The sequence below is a fragment of the Bactrocera dorsalis genome, unplaced genomic scaffold (assembly GCF_023373825.1).
Source record: "Bactrocera dorsalis isolate Fly_Bdor unplaced genomic scaffold, ASM2337382v1 BdCtg080, whole genome shotgun sequence".
In the NCBI taxonomy this organism is placed as follows: domain Eukaryota; kingdom Metazoa; phylum Arthropoda; class Insecta; order Diptera; family Tephritidae; genus Bactrocera; species Bactrocera dorsalis.
Genome location: NW_026038131.1, coordinates 15,205 through 39,461, shown reverse-complemented (window position 1 = coordinate 39,461; position 24,257 = coordinate 15,205). Strand labels below are relative to the sequence as shown.

The following is a 24,257-nucleotide window of genomic DNA, read 5'->3' as shown; positions in this document are numbered from 1 at the left end:
ATGCCAACAAAACAGACAGTCATTATGCCATACAATAACAAAAACCACTTTTAACTCGAAAACTGAAAAATATAAAGATTCAAAAAATAAAAAATAAAAGGTGGTGCTAAAAACTGTTTTGTTAAATTTTGTTGCTGCATTTTTACAACTTTAGTGTTTGTTGCATTATAATTATTCAACTGTAATTTTTAAACGCGTCTTGTCTGTTGCATTATTATTTACTACAAGTGCAAGTGTAACTATTCATGTTTGTTGTGCCTCTTGTCGTGCAGTTGCAACATACATATACATACATATATGTATGTGTTAATACAATTTTAAAAAATTCATACAACAAAATTTTATCACTTTCGTCTGTTGCAACGCCAATGTATTGATTTCAACTCTTAGTTAATGGGCGTCATTGTGATTTTAAATACGAGAACTTCAAGTGTTTCTACAAGTTTTATCTAAGTTGTTAAACTATTTTTTTGAAACACAATTTTTTATTGTCAAATTCCTTTCGCTTTACTTTAATTTGTGTAGTGTTATATTCAAACATAAGTACATAATAAATACACGTATGTTTTGCATATACATATGTATGCCGCCGCTTAAAAGGAAATCATACAATTGTGCATTCAATACATACAAATAAAACACGATAACACATATTACCACCATAAAGGATGAGTCGTCTGCGTTTTACTTCGCTGCTGCAAGTAGGTTCCATTCATTTTTCTTAAGTAATTACCAATATTTTTGTCAACAGCTGCATAATTGTGCTATTTATAAACATATGTTCTATATATATGTATGTATGTAGGAATATGTGTTTATGACTAAATATATAATATAAGATATGCACTTCCGTTTATATGTTTCTATACTCACATAAAAATATAGTTAAACATTACCCTGTAGGAAAATGCACTGGTTACGAATCGGTTCGGCTCACTCAACACTCATCGCGCTTCATATGAACCACTGCCGTATTTAAAATTATAATGTTCGGAAGCGTTAGCTTTACTCCTCAACATAGCTTTTCCATAGTTTCGAACTCGTTCGAAGTGGCAAAATATTCGATGTTTGATAAACAATCTTCTGACAGTAAATATTCGAACTCTGCAGTTAGTAGGCAAGTCATAATCACCTATCCCCAAAGGAAAGAGACTCCTCTGTTCTTGTGATGACAAACAGGATAGATCAAATCGGCTGTCCAGAAGCGAGAAAAAATGTGTATAGTTTTCTGATCTGAGGAGTTATTTTACATGGTTCTTCTTTACTACTGAAGTCATTGATTTCTGGTCGCTTGTTTCGATGTCATCTTTATGCATAGCAGTCGTATGCTCCTATAAAATAATGTAATGTAATGTATGTCGTATTCGATATAACCTCAAAAACTTATTATAAATACATAATAAATTTTTAATGAGGTTTTAGTAATGAAAATAGCTCTAGAAAGCCACTTTATTACTCACTATTCTTCATAAGTCATCCAGAATAAACCACAACAACCATATCGTAATTGATAAAGATGAAAAAATAGCGTTGTTCCATACTCAGTTGACGACAACGAAGCAAAACCGCCGTTATTTTAAATTAATTTTGTCTTATGCTTAGATTTAATACATTTCTGTAGCTCTCTTCCGTTAACAGCACCATTTCAAGGATATCCTAACTCAAACGCTTAAAGAAGAAGCTATTTTTGACAAATTTTGCCCACTTAAGCCAGTAAGCTTCAGTTAATTTTTAAATTTCCTTCAATTTTACATTTATGCAACCAAATTAATTTAGTGCAAGCAAATTGCTTCAAAGAATGCTCGTTATCGAAGAAATTTCGTATGAAACGATACGCGTCTACTATCTTGCCGGTTGTTATCAGTCTTTGGGTTTCCGGCTTCTTCATTTTTATTTCTTTCAAAAGCAACTAAAGAAAAAAAAAAATAACCAATAACATAGATTACATAACCACTTTTCGAAAACTGCTTAATAACTACAAAATGTTGAACAGAAACTGAGTTTTTATTTATACATTTAAACATAAAGAGTTTCCGTAGGCGAAGGGAATTCTAATGGAATGGAACTGTGTATTATATTTATAATTTTGTGCCAAACACGAATTCAATTATTGAAGACATTTTTTTATTTAAAACTAGATAGAGTATAGAATTAATTTTAAAATTCCGTGCGAAGATAATGCAAATTGGTTTCGATTTCAAATCATATCGTTATCAAGATTTATGTTATTCGCTATATTAAGACGATAATTACCAGGAAACTATTGGCATTCAATGGTTTCTTTTAGTAGTTGTCCGAGCTCACAGGGCCGCAAAGTGCCAAGTCCATCTTTGTTTGGTAGTATGCAGCTCAAACATTCATAATCCAACAATAATTTTTTTAAACAAGTGCAAACATTTATGATTTTATGATTTTACGACGCGTTATGACAAGTTGTAAGTCCCATAAATATAAATTAGTAGAATATTTGTCGCAATAAAAACTGTAATGAGTGAAGTATCATCGAGTTCAATTGTGGGCGTGCTTGACTCAACTGGTCCTTGTTAAATCTGCTCTGTAAGCTTTGTATTGAGGTCGCTTTCTCAATTGCTTTTTGTCTGCACTCATAATTTAATTAAAACGATTAAAAAATATTCCGTAGTCAATTGAAATTAGTTTAACCGTTTTTTTACAGTAAAAGATTTCTCAGCTATTAAACGCTTGTTGCGATCGAGCGGAAGAAAGACCGGCTGTAGAGAGTCTAGCAGTATTAAACGCTCTGCTCTGCGCGGCGCTAATGTGTTTGTGGCATTTTGACATTTGGATTGCGTTTGAATGCGCTTAATTACCTAAGCATTTTAAAACAAACCGAGCAGAAAGCAATAAAAACAACACTGCCCGATGCAACAACACGCCGTTGTGACGACAATTAGACAGCCCGTTCGGTTAATTTTTTTAGTTGTCTTCTAAAGCGGCCTACTGGCCCACAAGACACGCAATACATATACAAATATATGTATGCCTCTGTATGCGATACAATTTGAAACCGTAAATTACAACAAAACGAAGTTCATGCACGCTTGTGCCCGTGGGGCCAGTAAGTCAGTGAGCCGAAGCGCCGCCAGTAGCAGTCATGACCGTAGTCGGTCGCCTGATCGATTGCACTGTTAGACAGACAGCCACATTGAGTTCAGTACTTTGGATATTGCAACATTGTAGAGCCCAGCTCCCGGCAACCCTCCGCCGTAATTGCTTTTATCCGTCTGTGATAAAGTTGGGCACGCGTTTGCCGCTAGAAACCGGTCAACCGGTTCATTTTGATGTCTTCTTTTAAGTAGACTAACGACGTGCCACCATTTCCTATGTCTGTATGTATGAAAGTACTTCTTTCTTTCTTTTACTTAGAAAATTCTTGTTCTAATTATTGCACAAGATTTTTCGCGGAATCGCCGGCGTGGATTGTTGCGTTAAATGCTCATTCCATGCTACGGTTTCGTTGATATTTTGCTAAGCATAATAACGGTTTACTTAATGGAACTCATTACGTGCTCGCTTAGGTAAATAATTCATATTTACATCATACAAAACATAACCAAGAACTTTGGAACTTGGCGGCAAATAAAATGTAGAGGGTTTAAACATAGCTCAAGTAGATTTTTAATTGACATCAGATCGAAGAGGTACAGCTCCTCGGTAGTTTGTAATTGATATTCGGAAACCTTACCTTTTTTTATGAACTTCATATTCCTGTGAATTTACTACCATTGGTTCTGAAATTGATCAAGATCCTCTATAGTTCTATAAGTTGTTCATTGTGCTTACTTCTATCGAAGCTCGGTTCTATATTTTCCATGGTCACAGATCTTGTCCGAATATAACTACCTTAGTAATTCTGTGTACGTTATCTTCTCCATATCTTACACGAATCCATTCAGTTTATTAATCTATCTTCTTCGATGCCCTTAAACAGAGTTCCAGAAACATCTTCATGCGCAATTTTAATTTCTGCTAATCTCGACTTTGTCTATACGTGTGTGCTGATGATATGATTGGATTGAGTATGATTTCTAAACTTATTTCAATGGAGTTTTCCAATTTGGACCATAAAACTATTATCACTCTCTATGGTGTATTAACGGCATATTCCTTCCTTTTTTACAGGACACTCGTCTTGAGCTCGAACTCAAGGAAGAGAAGTTGGCGTCGCTACAACGTGAATTGGAGGAGATGACTTTCGGTGGCAGCACCGAAGAGGAAATCGCACAGCTACGTCGTTCAAAGAATGAATTGGATCGGCGTGTCAAAGAACAAGAAGAAGAACTGGATGAGATGGCCGGGCAGGTGCAATTATTGGAACAGGCCAAACTGCGACTGGAAATGTCGCTCGAAACCATGCGCAAAGAAGCGCGACGTGAGGCGCAACAACGCGACGACGAGTTGGAAGAAGCGCGCAACAATTCTTACAAAAAGATTAAAGGTAAACATTTATGACATGAAATTATTATATTTTTACCAAGACTGTTTACGAATTTTTCAATAAATATCAAACAGCTTTGGAATGCCAACTCGAGACTGAACACGAAGAACGCACTTTGCTATTGCGCGAAAAGCACGAACTAGAGCGACGACTATCATCGATGGAGGATCAAGATCGTATGGATCGTCAGGCTGAGGAGGCAGCCACACAAAAACTGAAACGTGATCTACGCAAATACAAGGCACTGTTGAAGGACGCGCAAGCGCAATTGGAGCGGTCAAAGGCGGAAACGCCAGGTAAGGCACTCATACGACAGCTACGCAACCAGCTCGAAGACGCCGAATCGGCGCGTACACTCGTGATGAAAGCGCGACAAGCGGCCGAAGCTGAGCTCGCCGAAGTGCAAGCCATGTTCGAAGAGTCACAAAAGGGACGTAATGATGCCGAAGATCGTGCTAATGCAGCGCATCGCGATCGCGCCGAATTACAGGCGCAAATCGAAGAGAATGAAGAGGAACTCGCAGAGTTAATGAAGAAATATAGCGCAGCTGTTAAACAGTTAAATACCGAGCAGATCGCTGCTTCCGAGTATGAGTTCAAGTTATCCGAATTGGAAGCAGATCGCAATAATCTAAAGGAGCAGGTGAGCGAGCTGCAGCAACGCTTGGAAAATGTGGAGAGTATGGCTGATCCTTCTACAGCGATGCTATCAAAACGGTAAGTTCTAGCATAGAAGTCACATTCGAGATAGTTTTTGTAGTCGAATATGCTTGCTTATGTCATTATATGTCATTACAGCTTAGAACTGCGCACCAAAGAGCTAGAATCCCGCTTAGACCTCGAACAAGCTACACGCACACGACTCGAAGTGCAAGTGTCGCGACTCAAAGAGACTCTCGAGAAGGTACAGAACGATGTAGCGCAAGCGAAGGCACGTGAAATGCAAGCGCAAGATGCGCTCAAGAAATCACAAAAGAGTTTACGTGACATGCGCGAAGAGTACCATGTGGCGGCGTCACGCGAACAAGAGTCGGTGACGAAACGCAAAGATCTCGAAAAGAAACTGGAACAAGTGGAGTCGGAGTCGTCGGCACTAAAGAATGATTTGCGTTTGGCGCTACAACGCATTGCCGATCTGCAGCAGGCTATGGAGGAGGACGATGATGACGTGAGCGACAGGTTTGTAAATAAATCAATTGTTAGCAAAGCGTTTTTAAATCTTATATTTTGTTTACCTAAACGTTTAGTGAGGACTCACACAGCACAGATGGTTCACTTAGCGATTTAGAGGAGCGCTTGCGCCCCATCAAGGTAAAGCGCACCACAAACGGCGAATTGATGAGCCCGAGCTCAACTAAAACGCTGGTACATGAAAAGGATGACAATAGTCCGAGGTAAGCGTTCTCAATGTCATTTATATTGATTATTAAAATATATTTATAATAAGTTAAGCTATAAATTATTGGATACGATGCTCAGTTGGCATAACTGTAAGGTACGCGAACTAGTTAATTTAAGACTTCTTTGTTTTTTGATGGAAGGAAGGACGAATAGAAGACTATTGTGGTTGTAGCTTTAGCTTCATAATTACCCTATTTAACCTTACAAACTTTAAAAATTACGAAATCGCATACGTTAAAATATTCCAAATCGAAATTAGCGAAATGTTGTGTTCATTTCGAGTCGATAATATGCCAGACTTACAACTTCAGCCTACTTTCTAACACAATTGTGATTTTGTCAGACAATGCAGTCTCAAAATCAGGCCATTATTGAGTCATTTTATATGAGAAACCCTCTATGTACTATAATATGGTATATTTTTCTATTGTCGCTATAATGAACTGAACATTTAGACACTTTAGCAACTTTATCGAGATTTGTGACAGACGTAATCAGCAGTTATGCCAAGTTCGTACTAACACTTGAAGAGCTCTATAAATATAATTTCTATTAAGAATAGTTTTGCAGTATTATATTAAGTGCAAGTAAATGCATTCATATGTCTATCTATGTATACATATTTTAGATTTTATATATATTATTTGATTCTAATCAAGTATTCCACTTATACACCATCACCTCGACACCTAAACAACCAAAAACTCCACATTCCTGCAACTACCTCACTATCATCACTATCACCAACACCATCTCCATCACTACTAATCGGCTTTTGGTATATTTGAAAAAAATTTTAAATCGAAATGTCACCCATTCATTCTCATCCTGGCACACGTCTTCTACTATATTCTTCTTTCGCTTTAATTGTGCTTTATTTTTTTTATTTATATGCAACATGGTTTTGTTTCACATATTTAATTTGCATCATTCATCTTGTTTTACTCATTCATTTGCAAAACTCACGCTTCTCCCTACCCACCACTTTTTTCGTGATCCGCTTTCCGATATACGTTTTGTGTGTATACAAAAACAAAAGCTTTTTCTTATTGTAGAATCACATTGACCTCACCATCATCACCGCATATACATAAAATGGCGCGGCTGGCGAGGGCAGAGGATGCCAAAGCGGATGTGACGTCGAATGACGTTGACAAAAAGGCAACAACCACGACGGCGACGAATAGTATTAGCACGGAGCGAAGTAGCGAAGGCTTGAAGAATGGCGATGCGACTCCATAGGCTTGAGCAACAACGCAGGAAGAAGAAAAAACGTAAGCGAAAGTGCGACGTCAAGTCACACATACATTCATGAGAGCGAAGGGACGTGCGTCGTGTGCTGCTGAATGCAAATTGGTGATGCTGAATTTCACTTAATTTTAATACTAGTTTAGCAGAAAAACATAGCAATGAAGCGAAAAATTTAAAAGATAACGGTAAACTAAAAAAAAAGGTTTTATTAAACTTAACAAAAATTGCAGAATAATGTAAAAGCTTACTTAGTCAGCAATAATTTGGGAAGAAATTCGTTTCAATTGTGTATTTGAGAATAAGAATTTTATAAAAAATTGCGAAGTGAGCAACAACAAAGGCATAGTAACCTAGCGGTATAAATATGAATGCACTGAGCGAGCGAGAGCGAAAGTTTTAAAATGGCAATCCATTGACACGCAGAGTCTGAGCAACATTTCTGTTTTGTAAAAGGTATATAATCTAAATAAAAATAGATTTAAAACAAAAGTCTCCAAATGGAAGCATCAAAGAAAAAACACCAAAATTGCATAAATCACACATTTATAAAAAAAAAATGCAAATTTTTATAAACAACAAAAAAAATATTTTAATATTTTGATACATAGAAATTTTGTGGTAAAAACAGATACAAATACAACTACAACAACTACTATTGCTACTAAAAATATTACAAATATTTAATGGAAAATTTAAATTAATAACAATTATTAGTCCAACAAACTCTTAGTCAAAGCAAAACAAGCACATTTTAAATGCATACCAACAAATATACATACACACACATTTACATACATACATATAATAGCTGATTAGCAATATTGAGTTAGCCAAATGATGGACGGTACTACATGCATACATACTACTATTACGAAAACAAAACCAACTATGATTTAGAGGCTTTACTAAGTGCAGCTGAAAGTGTCGGCATGTTTGTGTGCAAGCTAGAAAGCTGTTGGGAAGCTGTACGGCATCTAAAAGCATAATTTTTACACATTAAGCATCCTTTTCCGGATCTTTTAGCCCAAAACCACATAACGGCATATGCTTTTCAGTAAACTTAGCAAAGCACTCGCTTTTTTGTCGCAATTATTTCTTTACAAAAGCAACATTGCAAATCAAAATCACAAAAATGAAGTTTAAAGGAAATAAAAATCAACATGTGGAAAAAAATCATTGCAAATACAGTAAATATGTTGTATTTGCACAATTTGTATTTATGTAATAATTTATTTTTAAAAGAAACAACGAAATGTTAATTGCATATATTTAAGTAATTAGAGGTGTTGAAGCAGCTGCAGCTATCTGGATAAAACAAATTAGCCACCCATATCATACACCAAGCTTTTTAGTTAGTTTAAAGATAATTGTTATATCCGTTCTAATGTCGCCAGCGCTTTGACACTTCGTCATGTTAAGTTTTCTTTTTAATGTTTCACATCTTTTTTTCTTTGCTTACACAATTTATTATTTTATATTTTTCTATACATATATCTATATACGTTTGTATTCACTTATATATACCGTTATTCAATGCTGTCCTCTGATTATGTTTAAATATTATTTAAATAACATTTAGGCATGTTTTTTTTATTTTTAATTATGAATGAATAATGTATGTAATTAATTTCTATACCATTTGCATACATATATAATTAAATAAAATATATGAAAATTATACAATTGAAATAACGGTTTTATTTTCACCTTTACATTTTTCTTGTATAATTCTATGTGTAAATTGGGAAGGTAAATGAGGAATACTACCCTGTTTACTCTGTGTACTCTGTGGTGAATCGAACAAACAGTCTTAAAAATGGTCTAATCCAAGTTAATGTTCACTTTTGACAACATTAGCCGGCCCCTATGTTTAATTCTAGTGGAAACATTTTTGGCTTTCATTATTTTGTTAAAAATCTGCCTTTATCGATACTCAAATCTGTTTCTGTCATGGCATACTTTTCCAAATTACTTGCTAGCGAGTTCACCGATCTTCTGCGGTCATAGATCTAGACTTACCTACCTTTATATGCATCTTTACTTTTTATTATTACGTAGATAAATTGAAATTGTAGTTGCATCGAAAATCATTTTTATTATATTTACATTTAATACATGAATTTATTATATATTTGAATGTATTTATTTATTTTTTACTCTTTTGTGTTTCTGATTCTTTAAATTATTAAAATATAAATATTACTAAAATAATATTTCAACACAAAATATAAATTCTCATTTAGTACAATTTTAAACAGAAACACTGACACGCATATTATAATAAATATTTAAAATTATTAGAAGAAGTTGTCGAATTTCAAAGAACTTTTCTAATACATAGAAAATTAATAGTGAATACAATACATACATCTAATTTTTAAGCAACAAATAAATAGCAAAAACTTTATATATTCCAATTTCCTGCAGTCAAAAGTTTTAACATCACAGTAAATGTCAACAAAACCAAGTTTCAAACCAAAATTTTAACCTAACCGCTGGAAAATAGAAACCAAATTAAAAGCTCAATTTAAGCTCCGATAATAATTAATACGTACTTCCTACACACATTTATACAAACATATATACACACACACATACTCGTACACTGCGAGTACGTAACGCATCCCTCATCCTCATCCTTGTGCAACGAGTAGTGATCGATCTTATGGTACATTTCTTTATTTTCCTTTGTTCTCAGTTCCCTAAAACACCTAATTATTAATTTCAATAAAAAACATTAGTTCTTGTATTAGTTGTGTTCTATCCGTAACCCTCTCAAGCCTCGTATTGGTTCGTGAGCTTAACTAAGCACTATATTTAATGACTTTCTTCGATAAGAAATTGTTTTAATTTCCACTCTCAAACTACCAAACTGACTCTTGGTTCATTGAAACATACCATGCATATGATGTGGGACCACATATATTTATAATTATGTAATCTAACAAATAAAATGCGTACTTATATTAAATACTTTAATGTAATAATACAAGTATTATAAAAATATTTAATACAAAAATTAATAAAGCAAATTATATTGTTATTTGAAGCTAAATTGTGTGTGTTGCTATTTTTTCCAGAGCGAAAAGGTTCGGATTCTAATACATGGAAAATTATTTTTAGCAGTGGAATTCCTAGAAAAACGCCAAGCGAGGCACTTAACGCAATTTTACACTTACTGCCAATAGATTTGTTCTGTAAGCAAATGGCAGCGAAGTTAGATATTTGATTGAGGGAAATTTCCCTTTAGGCCCCAGCAACAAAGGGCATTCTCTTAATCTTTAAAATTTCCCGTTTCTTCCCATTACCACTGATTTTTGAAATACTACAGAGCAGAATTTAAATTCGATCCCCTTTATTGCCTTCCCTCCCTGAGAATAGTGTGGGCGCTAATTGGAGACTTCAAGCGATGCCAGGTTCTTCTCCACCTGATCTTTCCAACGGAGTGGAGGTCTTGCTCTTGCTCTGCTTCCCCCGGTGGGTACAGCGTCGAACACTTTCAGAGTTGGAGTGTTTTCGTAAATTCGGACGACGTGACCTAGCTGTTGCCTCTTAATTCACTGACCTATGTCAAAGTTGGAATAATAACTCGTACATCTCATTGTTCCATCGAATGCAATATTCGACGTGGCCAACGCGCAAAGGACCATACATCTTTCGCAGAATCATTCTTTCAAGAACTCGTAACTTGGACTCAATCGATGTTGTTATCGTCCATGCCTCTGCACTATACAGCAGGACGAGAATAATGAGTGACTTATAGAGTTTGGTTTTTGTTCGTTGAGAGTGGACTTTACTTCTCTCGTCCGAGGCTGTTGTTTTCGTTTCATTGGGGGCGTTTTTTACGTGGCGTCTCCCAAATTCAGCGCACAAAGCTGAGGAGGAATGTTTTGCCTTCTCACTTTAGCTCGCCTTCAAACGGAGGTTCTTTGGCTATCGAGACGATAATTGGTTTAAGACCGGAAGTCGTGAACTGCTTGAACCATTTGTAAAATAATCGATCTGGCCACTCCCAAGTGAATGGCTCTCAGAGAACTTTTCTCACATGCGTGAACTTTTACATATGATACCATCCTCCGCGTGAACGTCAGTAGTCTTGGAACGCCTTATAACGGCTACTGTAGGAGGTGTCAGGACATAGAAAAAAAGGAGACTATCAAATATCTTCTATGTGATATAGGAAAAAAATCGCAACTATTTGTCGAAGGTCGAATTCTTGACGACGTCTTGGATAAAACTTTCGTTTTCTCAGATAAAACTTTCCACGCTGATGAACTTCATCAGGAGCACGGGATGGTTCGGAGAGGAACTCATAGAGTGAGGAGACTTTAGTCCCGGGGGCGAGTTATTAAGGTATTTATACTGATACAATACAAAAGATGATTTGCGTGAGAAAAGTGAAAAAAAAGAAGTAATTCAAATTCAAAATCCAAAAAAATCACATTACCTCACTAAGGATACCCTCGTAAATATTGTTCTACTTCTCATTGTTTTATAAGTACATACACCTATACACATGCCCCTTAAGTAGCTAGCTGTCAGCTGAAAAGCAATCAACAACTTTGACACAAATTTTACTAGAGAACCTTGCGAGTGCATAAATACTCGCATACATTTCTGTGATTACAAAACGAAAGCTTGTGTTTCTGTACACGTACTTTGAAAACGAAGAATTGCAAAACTTTCACTTACGACAAGCCGACTTTGAAAATTTCTTATAGCCATTCAAAGTTATTTCATGAAAGTCATGTCGAAGTCATGAATGACGGATGATGTGTTACAGACTACCTTTATATATCGTACATATGTACAGGCGTATTTAGTACGAGGACTACTTGACAAGTATATTAACTTTTGACGATCACGTATAAGGCTTAGGAAACACATCCCATTTTCATTTTCATTTCAATGGTTAAGTAGGAAATCACTGCAACAGTGAAAGTATAGCTTTCCCGAAGTATTTTCGAAGATAAATAATGTACATGGTTTAGAGGGAAATATGAATCGAACACACTTACGGCAATTAGTTAAAATTAGTAGCTGCTAAGCAAATAAAATTTAGTAGCTGCTCAGTGAAACATCCAGCAAGTTTTTAAGGGACGCAAAAAACATATCCTTCTTGATCTGGTTTATTGCTGAGCTGCCGTTTCAGCTAAACGAGCCGACATAGTTGGTGAGCTTTACATATCTGATAGTATGAGTTTCTATAACTAGTTTGGGATAAATAACAGCAACCACAAATAATGTTGTACTTTCTTTCGCTTTCATCCCAGAAACCGTCACAATCGTTTTCCAATGGAGAATTTTTCATCCCAGAAACAATAATAAGCCCATCGCCTCGTTTTTCCTTGGTGAATTTCAAAAAGTTCGTTCTGGACAAGTTTTTAGATCGAGTTAGGCGATATAGAAATTATATGAGATTTGCACCATGACCTGGGGTATATTACTACCTTTGAGTATATTTTAGTATTTATTAGATCTTAAATCATAGAGCTTTGAGATCGCGATATAAAAATGTTTCATCGAAAAATTTCTCACCGACTTATCGGACGACCGTCATGGTTGCAGATGATTGATTAAAGTGTGCTTGCGCCAATAAAATGCCGTCATGACGTTGAAATAGCAATGAAAATTACAAGCAACAACAAAACCATTTTGCGAAGCAATCAAAGGTGCAACGCAACTCAAAAGCAACCGCAAACACGCAAGGACAATGAACGTAAGTAAGAAACGCCCACAAAGGTCACGTGCTACAGAAAGCGAACAAATGCAAAGATATAGATATAGACACAGGAGGAGAGGAAACCACTTAACACGCACCTGTTGCTGTTGTTATTGTTAAAGCAGATATACTTATTTGTATACTTATATACATACATATGTGTCTATAAATACATATATACGACTGTATAAGCAACAGGTCCTTTATTGAGAGTAATAAAACAGAAAAATAAATATGTCTCCTGTCTCATTCGAAGAGCGCAGCAAAATTATGGCAACAATAAAAACAAAAAACAATATTAATGGAAATGAACTTTTTTGCCTTCATCTATATTACACTACATACAGACATATGTAAATATATGTATGTATGTATATGTGCCCATATGAGCAAGTATTAAAATAACCAACGGAGTTCATAAATTATTTGGAACACTACCATTAATTTAATGTGCAGCGCAATGCCGTTAAATATAAGTTAAGCCATTACATAGTCTTACAAACATACTTAAACAAATTTACATGTATAATATTTAGTTCACACAAATGTAATAGCATAATTTATATAATTAACGGCAACCATAAGTGATGTTGCATGCCAACGCTTTAATGACAATATTATGCTGATATGTACATAGTAAATATGGGTCTCATAAGCGACACAAATCGTTTGAAGGAAACGCGACTGCCATTTGAACCCAATTATGTATGTATGTATGTATGCGCTGATTTTCCCTTAAAAATCTCGTCCTGTCAGGTGCTGCCATACGCTCAACTACTCCTCGCAAACACTTTTCCCCGCTGCCACATTAACCTAGCTATATGGTCCGCCACTGCTCGCCTGCGCTCTTGCGCCTCAGTGATTGACTGCTACAATCAGAAAGCGTTATCGATCAAACAACAAAAGTCGCATTTGTGATATTTTCGGCCAATTTATTGGGCTGTCAATGGGGATTTATTGTTTTCATGCACAAATTTTCATCGCAGTCGCGTATTGAGTTTCAGCAAAAGTGGTCGGAAAACAAGTTAAAAGTAAAACGCGTCCTCAATTTTCCTAGTTGCAGGCTTTAAAGCGCCTGTTACTGGTGAAATTTTTAATAGAAAATATTTAATAAGTTAAAAAGTTGAAGTTTCACACGCCAAAAAATGGATGATCGTACGATTGACTCGATTTTCGCGGGCTCACTGGAGTCCCTGCCGCCAGTTAGTTCGAAAATTGTGCGCATTTTCACCAGTTCCACTTTCACAGGTGTGTGTTTTTTTTAAATTGCTGGCCAATTGATTGCATAAGTTTGTTGAATTTGCTTGTTGACCTTGAAATTTAAACTATGTTTAGATACCACAATGGAGCGCAATACGCTGATGGCCAAGTGCTATCCACGCATTAAGGACTATTGTCGCGAAAAACATGGACTTGAGTTTCAGGTGAGCAGTAGTGTTTGCAATTTCCTAAATCGAATGCTGGTAAATTCGAAAAAAATAATTTGTTATTCCATAGTTATTTAAAATTTTTAGCTGTAAAAGTTCAACCTATTCGAATTTAATTACAATATAATTATTTTTTTATTGTACGACGTAATAATCGAAAATAAAAAAAACCCAAAAAGCCTATAATATGTATGAGACTGAGGAGACTGAAGAGGCTTGCGTAATGCATTTTTTAACAGATATTTTGTGAACTTCTTTCATTGGTGTGTGGTAGCGGGTCTTTTAAATCGATTTAGCCAGATGTAAATTTATTCAAAATTCAGACAACTTCTGGATTCTTATCAATCTATGTTAGATTTGAGTATCGAAATGATCTATAAATCCGGAGACGTGACTCTCCAGAAAATTGGATGTCTTATTCGATATTGTGCACCCAAAAATGTTCACATGGAGATACCTTTGTCAACCCTCAAAAGTTACATCTTCATTTAGGTCGAAATTGTAAAGAGTGATCCATTTCGAGGCTCCCTACTTTTTTAAAGAAAAAACACAGAATATTGAATGGGGAATGTTTATTATACATAATTTGAAAGAACATTATTTGGCATTTAGTTTTTGAAGATTATCTCTTTTAAATGTTGGCCACGGCTATGTCCAGATGGTCCACCCGTTGAGTCGAATTTTCGATGACTCATTCGAACATTTCGACTGGTAACTGGCGAATGACACGTGTGATGTTTAGCTCCTAGCGTCCGCATATACTTTAGAGTTCACATATCCCTACAGGAAAAAGTCTAACGGAGTGATATCATACGATATTGGTGGCCAATTGACCGGCCCAAAACGTGAAATTATCTGCTCTCCGCAGTGTTCTCTTAATAAATGTATTGCTTTATGCTTAATGTGGAGATCACGAGGGAATCCACAAAGTTACACCTTCATGTAGGTCGAAATTTTAGTATGTTGAACTCATGTCTGATATGCCTCTATTTAATGAGTTTAAAATAATTTATTCGTAAATCGGGTATATTTCTGTTTAAACACCGAACGATATATGTATATAGTATTGTTTTTTTTATTTCTTTTAACCTCTTCTACAGGTAGTCGATATGCGTTGGGGTGTTCGTGACGAAGCCACCGATGATCACATGACGACAGAATTGTGTATGCGCGAAATTCAAAATTGCCAACGTCTTTCGATGGGGCCGAATTTCATTGTGTTTTTGGGTCAGAAATATGGTTACCGCCCTATACCCACATATATAGTGTCATCTGAATTGCAACTTATCTGTGAAGAACTGACATCAATGGGTGTGGATCGTGCCTTGCTTGATTTGTGGTACAAAAAGGATAGTAATGCCGTGCCACCAATGTCGGTACTACAGCCCATCTCATCGATTTTGATTAACTTTAATAACAAGGTAACTAATAATTGCAAATTTATCACACTGCTGAACTTATGATATCTACCGATAGCTTTATGTTTAAATTTCTTCCATTTTTTGTATAGCGCGTTCCCAAGTTACAAGCCGAGGATCAAGCCGTCTGGTGGGATACTCTTAATAAAATGCAAAAACTATTACGAAAGGCTGCAGCTTCTTTGGGTGCCAGTGAAAAGATGGACAAGGAGTGTGTCCATAATTATTTTATGTCCGGTAAGTTGGCTCTTTGTAACAGAACTTTAAAATTGAAGTTTGTATTCGAAAAATATTTATTATACTAGAGTGATTTGAAAAGCCAACCATTTCAATCATTTTCTCTTCGACGACTTATGCGAATATACTGATGGCAAATTATTCCCATATTCGCAATTGATTGTTTTAGATTTCTTCAGATTTTTTTTTTTTTTTTGTGGCAGGATTGTAGTTCGGTTCAACAAGATGACTTAGCAAACTTTCTTTTTAATTTTAGAAAAAAATATTTAACCATTTATGTATGTATGTATATAATATTGTAAACGATCTCTCTACTCTTTATTCAGTTACTGAGCGCGAAGTCATTAATGGCATATTGAACGTGAAGAATACAAAAAATCATTGTCTGGCTTATGTGCGCTACATCAATAATATAAATTTGCAAAATCTCAAGAAGGCATCACTCTTTGTGGATATTATAAATCGCAGTTTGGACACGGAATCGGCTAAATTGCTGGGCGATTTGCGTGATGTGCGCTTACCGAACAAGATTGAATCGAGCAATATGCAAAAGTATGTTGCATGTAGTGAACGACTACAATTTCTCAAATTAAATTATTGCTATTTATATTTTCCAACAATAAGGTACACAGTCGAATGGATTGGACGCGAGGGTTTGGACATCGAAACGCATGAAGAATATCTTAATCATTTCATCTCACATTTTTACAAAAATATTGTGAAATTGGTGGATCGCGCCATGCGCAAAGAAGACTCCAGTGCACAGGGGCAGATAGTGACTGAAATCCTACAGCATTTGCACGCTTGTAATAATTCGGTTAAGGTATTTTATGGACGTGAAGATAATTTAGAACATATCAAGCGCTATATGCTGGGGGATTCAGATAAACCACTTGTCCTTTATGGCGAAGGAGGTTGTGGAAAGACATCGATGCTTGCGAAAAGTGCTTCGCTGGTGGCCGGTGAATGGTTTGCCAGTCAGCGACCAATTAATGTTATACGTTTTCTAGGCACCACGCCCGATTCAAGTGCCTTAACACCGACTCTAATTTCGATTTGTCAACAGGTAAGTTGCGTTCTAACTAAGCGCAAATATCAATTTCGTATTATCTATTGAACTAATTGAAAAACGTGGGCAGTTCGTTCAGTCTAAGAATGGAATAAAAATCGAGTCTCTTTAAACATGCCATTGGCTAAAATAATTTTTCTACGGCAATCGGATCTATGCAAGTATTCGTAACGCACCTGATTCATAAGCGGACAAGGACTATCGGTTCAGAAGTATTGCTCGAACTCAATTTGAGAATTTTTCACGCTGCAACAAGAATAATATGATTGACTAAACTAAGTTGTACTGGAATCCGCTGCTCATATTGAACGCACCGGCAAAGTTTAAGTTGGAACCTTAGTAATGTTTAAAAACTCGACTAAACCAAGTGTTCGTTGATTTCAAGATTTTGGAACTGTTTTAGAAACTTTATTCGAATCATGCATTCATTCCAACAAATGCAGAATTTTCTCTTCGAAACTGCCCGCGTATCCAAATACCAGTGATTTTTGAAACAAAATTTCTATTTATTTTGTTGTTTTATTTCATATACTATTTTTCTTCGTAAATATACTTACTAATATGCCTCTGATGCAGATCTCCTACAACTATATGCTACCGTTTGAGAATATACCCGACGATCTTGTACCTTTAACGGCACATTTTAAGCAATTACTAACTTATGCAAGCACGAACCAACCGCTAACGTTGTATCTTGACTCTGTCGATCAGCTAACAGGTACACAAGATTCGAATAAAGTGTCGTGGATACCGACACGTTTACCACCACACTGTAAGGTGAGTGGGGGGCTACGACAAGTCGGCTACTCTAATGGCATGTCGCTCCCGTTTAAATCGCTTCACTTAACTCCAAAGCATGTGAATTTTTCTACCTCTATTTCTCTCTTTAAAAATAGTTTACTAATTTGCATGAGATTTATAGATTTATTATACATACGTACACACTTAAGTATATGCATGAAAATTTACGAAAATAGCTATACCAAATATAGATATACTTGTATGTACATATATAGTTTATAAATGCATGGTCATCTGATATTGGTTCTAACTGTATAAGTTTTCCAAATTGCTTGACCTGGGCTGCTAAAGCAAAGTAGCAAAGCGCAACAAAATATTTAATTCAAAATTTGAAATGTTAAAATTTGTAAATACAAAGCACAAAAGGATTTTTCTATACCTCAACCGCCCTTCACCCTCAATAACATTTTGAAAAACACTTTTATGTAAGCCAACTCCTCCTTTATTAAAGCATGGTAAGCACGCACATCTCATATACGCAGATTCAAAGAAAAAATTAATATCAAATTTATCTTTAATTTTCTTCCACTTAAACCTGAACTTCCTCCCCCAACCACCGTAGATCATTATTTCATGCGCCAACGAAGAGTCCAATCCAACCGTCTCTCAGGAGTATTACGTGCTGCGCAAAATGATCGATATTGAAGAGAATTTTATTGAGGTTACCGCGTTGGGGGAAGATCTCGCTATGAATGTTATAAAAATGTGGATGAAGACGGCTTGTCGTGATTTGAATAATTATCAATGGCGTCTGGTTGCGAATGCCATTAGCAAATGTTCCTTACCGATCTTCGTGAAGCTGGTCTTTGCTGAGATCTGTCGATGGCGTAGCTACACCAAACCGCAAGAGACGCATCTCGCCAATACCGTTATGGATTCGATTATGATGCTGTTCGAACGTATAGAAAAACAGCATGGTCGCATTTTGGTTTTTCATGCATTGGCTTATATCACCGCCGCGAAGTCGGGTTTGTCGGAGAGCGAATTGGAAGATCTCATTTCGTTGGATGATAAAGTGTTGGATGACGTGTATCAGTATCATATGCCGCCAGTACGTCGTATACCACCACTTTTGTGGACACGTATACGTAATGATTTGCCGAATTATCTGAGCGAACGCGAAGCGGACGGAGTGAATGTGATGAACTGGTATCATAGACAGTTCAGGGATACCGCTAAGGAGCGCTACTTCAAAAACATGAATATGGCGATGTATTTCCATTCGATGATTGCTGACTATTATCTGGGCATTTGGGGTGGTGGTGTGCCGAAACCCTTTAGATACACGGAGATACAAAGACATCGTTTCGGTTTGACAGAGAAAGAGGGATCGGCAGACAGAAAAGTGCCCATACAACCATTGGTCTTTACCAGCAAGGATGGTAGTTCAAAACGGTATAATTTGAGAAAGGTAAGAAATAATATGTGAAGCTTGTTAAGGAAGCGCAGCTTGTGATAAGTTAGTTATTCATGGAAGAGGTTTCTTTCAAGAACCATAAGTAAAATATAGTTGTCCGATCAATGAAAGCTTCTAAATATTTCAACAAATTGTATTACTTATACAAGCATATTCTATCTAAACACATTCTCATTTCTAGTTCGGTGAGCTACCTTTCCATTTCGTACGCTCACGTCGCTTCAAGGATCTTTTCGAACATGTGCTCTTTAATTACGACTGGCTACATGCCAAACTTTCCAGTTGCCCACTACAAGCCGTACTGGCAGATTTCGAAGACGCCTCAGCGAATACAGATAATAAAGAAGCAAAACGTGAGCTGATGCTGGTGGCCGATGCTCTGCGTCTTGGTGGCGCTATTCTCGCAGTCTATCCGAACATGTTGGCTCCACAGTTGATCGGACGTTTGTTGCCCGAAATCGGTGGCAACAATAATATAAAAATGCTGTTGCGTGCCTGCGATCGCTCGGGACCGAAAGACTGCTCACTCATACCGGTTAATCATTGTCTACACACACCAGGCGGTCCACTGAAAGTTAGTTGCTGCTATTGCCATACATTTTTTACTTCTGACTTAACCTTTACTTATATACAGTACTCACTGGAGGGTCATCAGTTTGCCGTTTTCGCTTTTTGTCTTACCAGCGATCTTCGTTATATGGTTTCCATTTCCACACATTTCATAACGTTCGATCTCTCAACATCGGATCTTACACGTGATGTGAATCCGGGTATTGAAGGTATCATGCAACAACTAGTATTGAGCCCAGACAATAAGTGGGCTGCGGCATACTCCAATAACAATCAGACCGTTTTGCTGAATATGCTCTCGAGCGAGTTTGTTGTGATCGATAGTCCGTTTGAGGCAGATGATGGACCAGTCAGTGGTCTATATTTGTTAAATCAGAGGTACTGATTCTTGCTTTTTAGTGATTAAATCATTCCTCTTACTACTCATTGCAGCCTCTTCTTAACTTGCAAGCTGCGTTGGGCTCAGTTTGACATGCGCGGAAATTTGGTTGGTGTATATGATATTCAAGGCGACATTGCTGGTTGGGAAATTTTGAGTAAGTCTTTTGGTCCTCACAATTTATTAGCATTTTTTTACGTACTTTTCGTATATTCTTCATAGATATGGAGTTTCTACGTCCAACTGACTACAATGTAATTTTCTGGTCCGGTTCCATTAATGAGACACGTCTTCGCTTAGATTCATGTCGCAATGAAGTCTTCTCTGAACCGTTGTTGCTTTTTAGCGCTCTGGTGATGAATAAATCCGGTACTAAGATTTACGCATGCGCGAATGAAGAGAATTATCAGGTGCGTACAAATTTTACCGAAAAATTCCACTATATTCTAATAATACGATCTTTTATGTCCCTTACTATAGGTTAGTGTCTTTCGTTACGAAGAAAGTGACTCTGCAAAGTACATCGGCTGGATACTCGAGGAGCAGTTACCACGCTTTGAGAATGATGAAAAGGAAATGTTGTTGCAGCTGCGTTTGGATCAAGATGACCGCATGTTACTCGGCACTGCTGGCAAAGGATTCGTTATATGGGACTTTGGCAAAGATGGCGAACGCCTCAGCGAGGACGCCATGTACTTCGCTCTACCTCACGGTGTGCGCAACATTACAACACGCATTATGCAATCCAATTCGATTATGGTAAGCTCGAAAATGGATTATGCAGTGGCGGGCGTACGTAAAAATCTCTACGTCTGGTGTTTACACACACGCCAATTGGCAAAGGTGCTCGACGCACATTTTGGACGCATTATTCAGCTGGAAGCGCTCACTATCGGCAATTGGAATAACCTAGTGACATCGTCCATAGATCGTTCGGTAAAAGTTTGGAATATAAATAACATTTTCGAGAAGGTGCATGTGATTGATCGACATGAACTACAGATCGATAATATCAGGTGAGTTGTAAAATAGTAATCGCGCATCCTATGTCTCATATGTATGCCTTTTTGAATAGTTTATCCGAAGTCGATTTGGGCGTAACGGTCACGCGCAGCTGCGTTGGGGTTTGGGATACACGTTCGGGACGTCTGCTAGCCAAACTGGCCGATAGTCCTTTGGGTGCCATTGTCACACACGCCGAAATCACACCCGACGGCCGTTACATTATTTCTTCGGAGACTGGCAAGTTTCTTATATGGAATCGCATCTCTGAACAGGTGATCTATCGTGACGATCAACCGGGTATTCAGCAGATAACGCTTATGGATTACGGTTATAAAGTATTAACGGTATCATGCCCGAATATCAATAACAAAGCAGCAGCAGCGTCAGCTGAGGCGGCTGCTGCAGCTGGTGAGGAAACTAATCGTCTAACGGCAATAACTACAGTGCGTTCGGTGCCAGGTAAGCGTTGTACCGCAATGTGTTGAATATTATTTGAAACTTTACTCTGCTTTATTATACAGAGGGCAATATACTGTTCCGCTTTGAGTATACCATACGCATGGTGCCTGGCTTGCCATTTAGGCAATCGGTCATCTCGGCTGATTCGGCTTATGTAATCGTTTGTACCGTGGATAAGGCGAACAAGGATTGTTTGGCGGTCTATAGCGCTACTAACGGGACATTTGTTTCGAAAATTCTACTAAAGGGCTGTGCAATTAAGGTGAGTATGTATGTAAGTACGAAAGGTTTGTCGGACACCAATTGGATGAGTGAAGTAAGCGACCGATGTGCGTAATTTCGAAGGACTTTCACGGCCACTCTTTTTTTAAGAATATTTTAACCTTCTAAACGCTGAAACATTTGAAATCAAATGACGAAAACATAAAATATCGGGGTCAATCCAGTGGGTCTGTCGTCTGCAAATGTCTTAATACCTTTATGAAAAAATATATTTGGAGGTTAGGCTTTTTTGGATGGTCTCTACAAAAAGTCAATAATTCAACTTTTCCCTGACGTGATTTGGACCTATGACTCTTAAAATTGTTGCGACATCCTCTGCCACGCCGGTTGCTTTATGCATGTGTATAAACTTATTAACTTGAACCATTTACTTCCTTCTTTCCAGGAGGTGATTTCATTGGTGCCAATGCCACACAAGGCAAATCAAGTGGCTGTTATCAGCAGCGAAAAGGGTAGCATAATGGATATAAAAAGTAAGAAGCATGTGCGTTCCATACCCAAATGGGGTGGTTCCATAACAAAAGATGGCAAAAGCGGACTCTATGCACCCACTAGGTAAGCATTAATACATCTAAAAAAAAAACAAATAAACAATACTTTTAACATTTCGTCATATTAGAGGTGGCCTTGAGATGCTCGAACTACGTAAGGGTACCACAGTCAAAACATTCATACCTAAAGTGGCCGAAGGTGTGTTCTCCGTCATTTGTCTATTCACCGAGAATGATGAATATGTATGCTATTATCACAGTGGTCGCAAAACTATACGCGTTTTTCGTTCATCAGACACCGAAATGATCGCCAACTATCGCTTACAGGCCGAGTTGACAGCGATTAAAAGCAGCAAGGACGGTCGCTGCATTGTGTTGGGCACTGTGGATGGCTGTATGTCCGTGTTGGCCATTGTCGATCCACAAAAGGAGGAAATGTTCGAGTATTTGAACCAATTGCCGTCGCGCGATGAAAACTGGAAGGCTAAATTGGCTAAGCAAAAGGCGCGTGTCGGCTTCAAGGCAGCCATACGTGTGGCAACAATTTCATCGCGTTTCGATAAAAGCAATAAAAATACTCAAGGCGCCGATGGTGAAGCAGGTGAATTGGATGAGGAGGGTAATGCTGTGGAGATTGCAGCTGGGGAGTAGTTTCAAGTTTATGAAGGTGCGAGGAGTTTTTCCTTTCGTCCTAGTATTATTAGAAAACATACTTATTTACATATATACATATGTATATTACATAGCGTTAGCTGCTTTAAACGCTTTATAGGCAATATACAAGGAATGTACAAAGTGGTTTTGTTAAAGCTGAAGTGATATTATTTATCGAAAACAGAAAGTTGAAAAAATATACAAATAAAAATAAATAAAAAAAGCTTGCTATGAATTAAAAAACTGTGTGTATATTTATTTTTTACTATTGAACACATGGTTTTGTAGTTGTATGTAGGCAATATTAAAAAATTTTCACTCAACAACTTGTCTCAATATGCAAAAATCGTTTAGATTATCTCTGCAAGACCTGTGAATATGAGACAATTGAATGTTGCACCGAGTGCCTTAATAGAATTGGTACATTTCAAATAGCAATAATTTTATTATTGGGCACTTCGTAGTATTTATTTCTTTAACATATTGACTGGCAAGCCAATTTTTGTTAAATCCGTATTATCCTCAATGTTTATCGCAGACTGTAGAAATGACCATAGTGTCTTGAAAATTCTACCAAATTTTAGCAAAGATGCATATCCAGAAAGCATTACCAAATTCGTGTCCCATCGCACGAAAAGCATTACAACTTTGAATGTCGAATAAAACAGGATCAAAATCGTTTCCAAGATCATTGAATTTTCATAGCAAAAACAACGGCGACGAATAACTACCACTACAATTCCATTTGGAGAAACTTTTACTATTTTTCAACAATACCAATAATAGCAAAACATTGAAAAAATTAAAAAAAAAAAATTTAATTAAAAAAAATTTTAATTAAAAAAAAATTTAAATTTAAAAAAAAATTAATTAAAAAAAAATATAAATTAAAAAAAAAAATTTAATTAAAAAAAATTTTAAATTAAAAAAAATTTAAGTACGAAAAAAATTTAAATTAAAAATTTAAACAAAAAATTAAAAAAAAAAATAGTAAAATAATTGAAAAAAAATAGAATTAAAAAATTAAATATAGATCTTAAAAAATTATATAATATGTATAAAAAAATATAAATAAGAGTTAAAAAATCATATTGGATCGCATTTGAGAATACCCCCTTTCTAACAGTAAATGAAAATTCTTTTTATATTTGTTATTTAAAACATGTGATCCCTTTTATTTTTCATACTTTTTGCATAGTTAAGAAATTAAAAATGATT

General features: G+C 36.5%; 2 protein-coding genes across 10 annotated transcripts in view; both read left to right on the top strand.

The window, feature by feature from the left end:
• LOC105230248 (unconventional myosin-XVIIIa) overlaps positions 1 to 8,800 on the top strand; it is a 43,028-nt gene extending 34,228 nt beyond the window's left edge. For 7 of the 9 annotated variants that reach the window (XM_049461689.1, XM_049461692.1, XM_049461693.1 and 4 more), the window contains 5 exons: positions 4,141 to 4,456; positions 4,531 to 5,173; positions 5,255 to 5,635; positions 5,704 to 5,850; positions 6,913 to 8,800. In XM_049461689.1, the coding sequence (XP_049317646.1) occupies positions 4,141 to 4,456; positions 4,531 to 5,173; positions 5,255 to 5,635; positions 5,704 to 5,850; positions 6,913 to 7,099 (1,674 nt within the window). In that variant the 3' untranslated portion in view covers positions 7,100 to 8,800. Of the gene's footprint in view, positions 1 to 4,140; positions 4,457 to 4,530; positions 5,174 to 5,254; positions 5,636 to 5,703; positions 5,855 to 6,896 lie in introns of those variants that run through there. The other 2 variants (XM_049461690.1, XM_049461691.1) reach the window with 2 other exon arrangements.
• Positions 8,801 to 13,797: 4,997 nt separating this feature from the next.
• Positions 13,798 to 23,704, top strand: LOC105230253 (NACHT and WD repeat domain-containing protein 2). Its single transcript, XM_011210925.4, has 17 exons — positions 13,798 to 14,078; positions 14,166 to 14,254; positions 15,358 to 15,678; positions 15,768 to 15,912; positions 16,239 to 16,464; positions 16,537 to 16,978; positions 17,558 to 17,758; positions 18,345 to 19,193; positions 19,381 to 19,773; positions 19,834 to 20,147; positions 20,202 to 20,305; positions 20,371 to 20,558; positions 20,629 to 21,164; positions 21,224 to 21,612; positions 21,675 to 21,874; positions 22,280 to 22,449; positions 22,514 to 23,704. The coding sequence occupies exons 1-17, from the start codon at positions 13,976 to 13,978 to the stop codon at positions 23,034 to 23,036; spliced, it is 5,193 nt and encodes a 1,730-aa protein (XP_011209227.2). The 5' UTR covers positions 13,798 to 13,975; the 3' UTR covers positions 23,037 to 23,704.
• The last annotated feature ends 553 nt before the right edge of the window (positions 23,705 to 24,257 follow it).

What these genes read in the sequence shown, in the direction of transcription:
- LOC105230253 (XM_011210925.4), top strand. Translation starts at nt 13,976, where the DNA reads ATGGATGATCGTACGATTGACTCGATTTTCGCGGGCTCACTGGAGTCC. An exon ending in TGATTAACTTTAATAACAAG is followed by an intron (nt 15,679 to 15,767) that starts GTAACTAATAAT and finishes TTTTTTGTATAG; the next exon opens with CGCGTTCCCAAGTTACAAGC. An exon ending in GTTTACCACCACACTGTAAG is followed by an intron (nt 17,759 to 18,344) that starts GTGAGTGGGGGG and finishes CAACCACCGTAG; the next exon opens with ATCATTATTTCATGCGCCAA.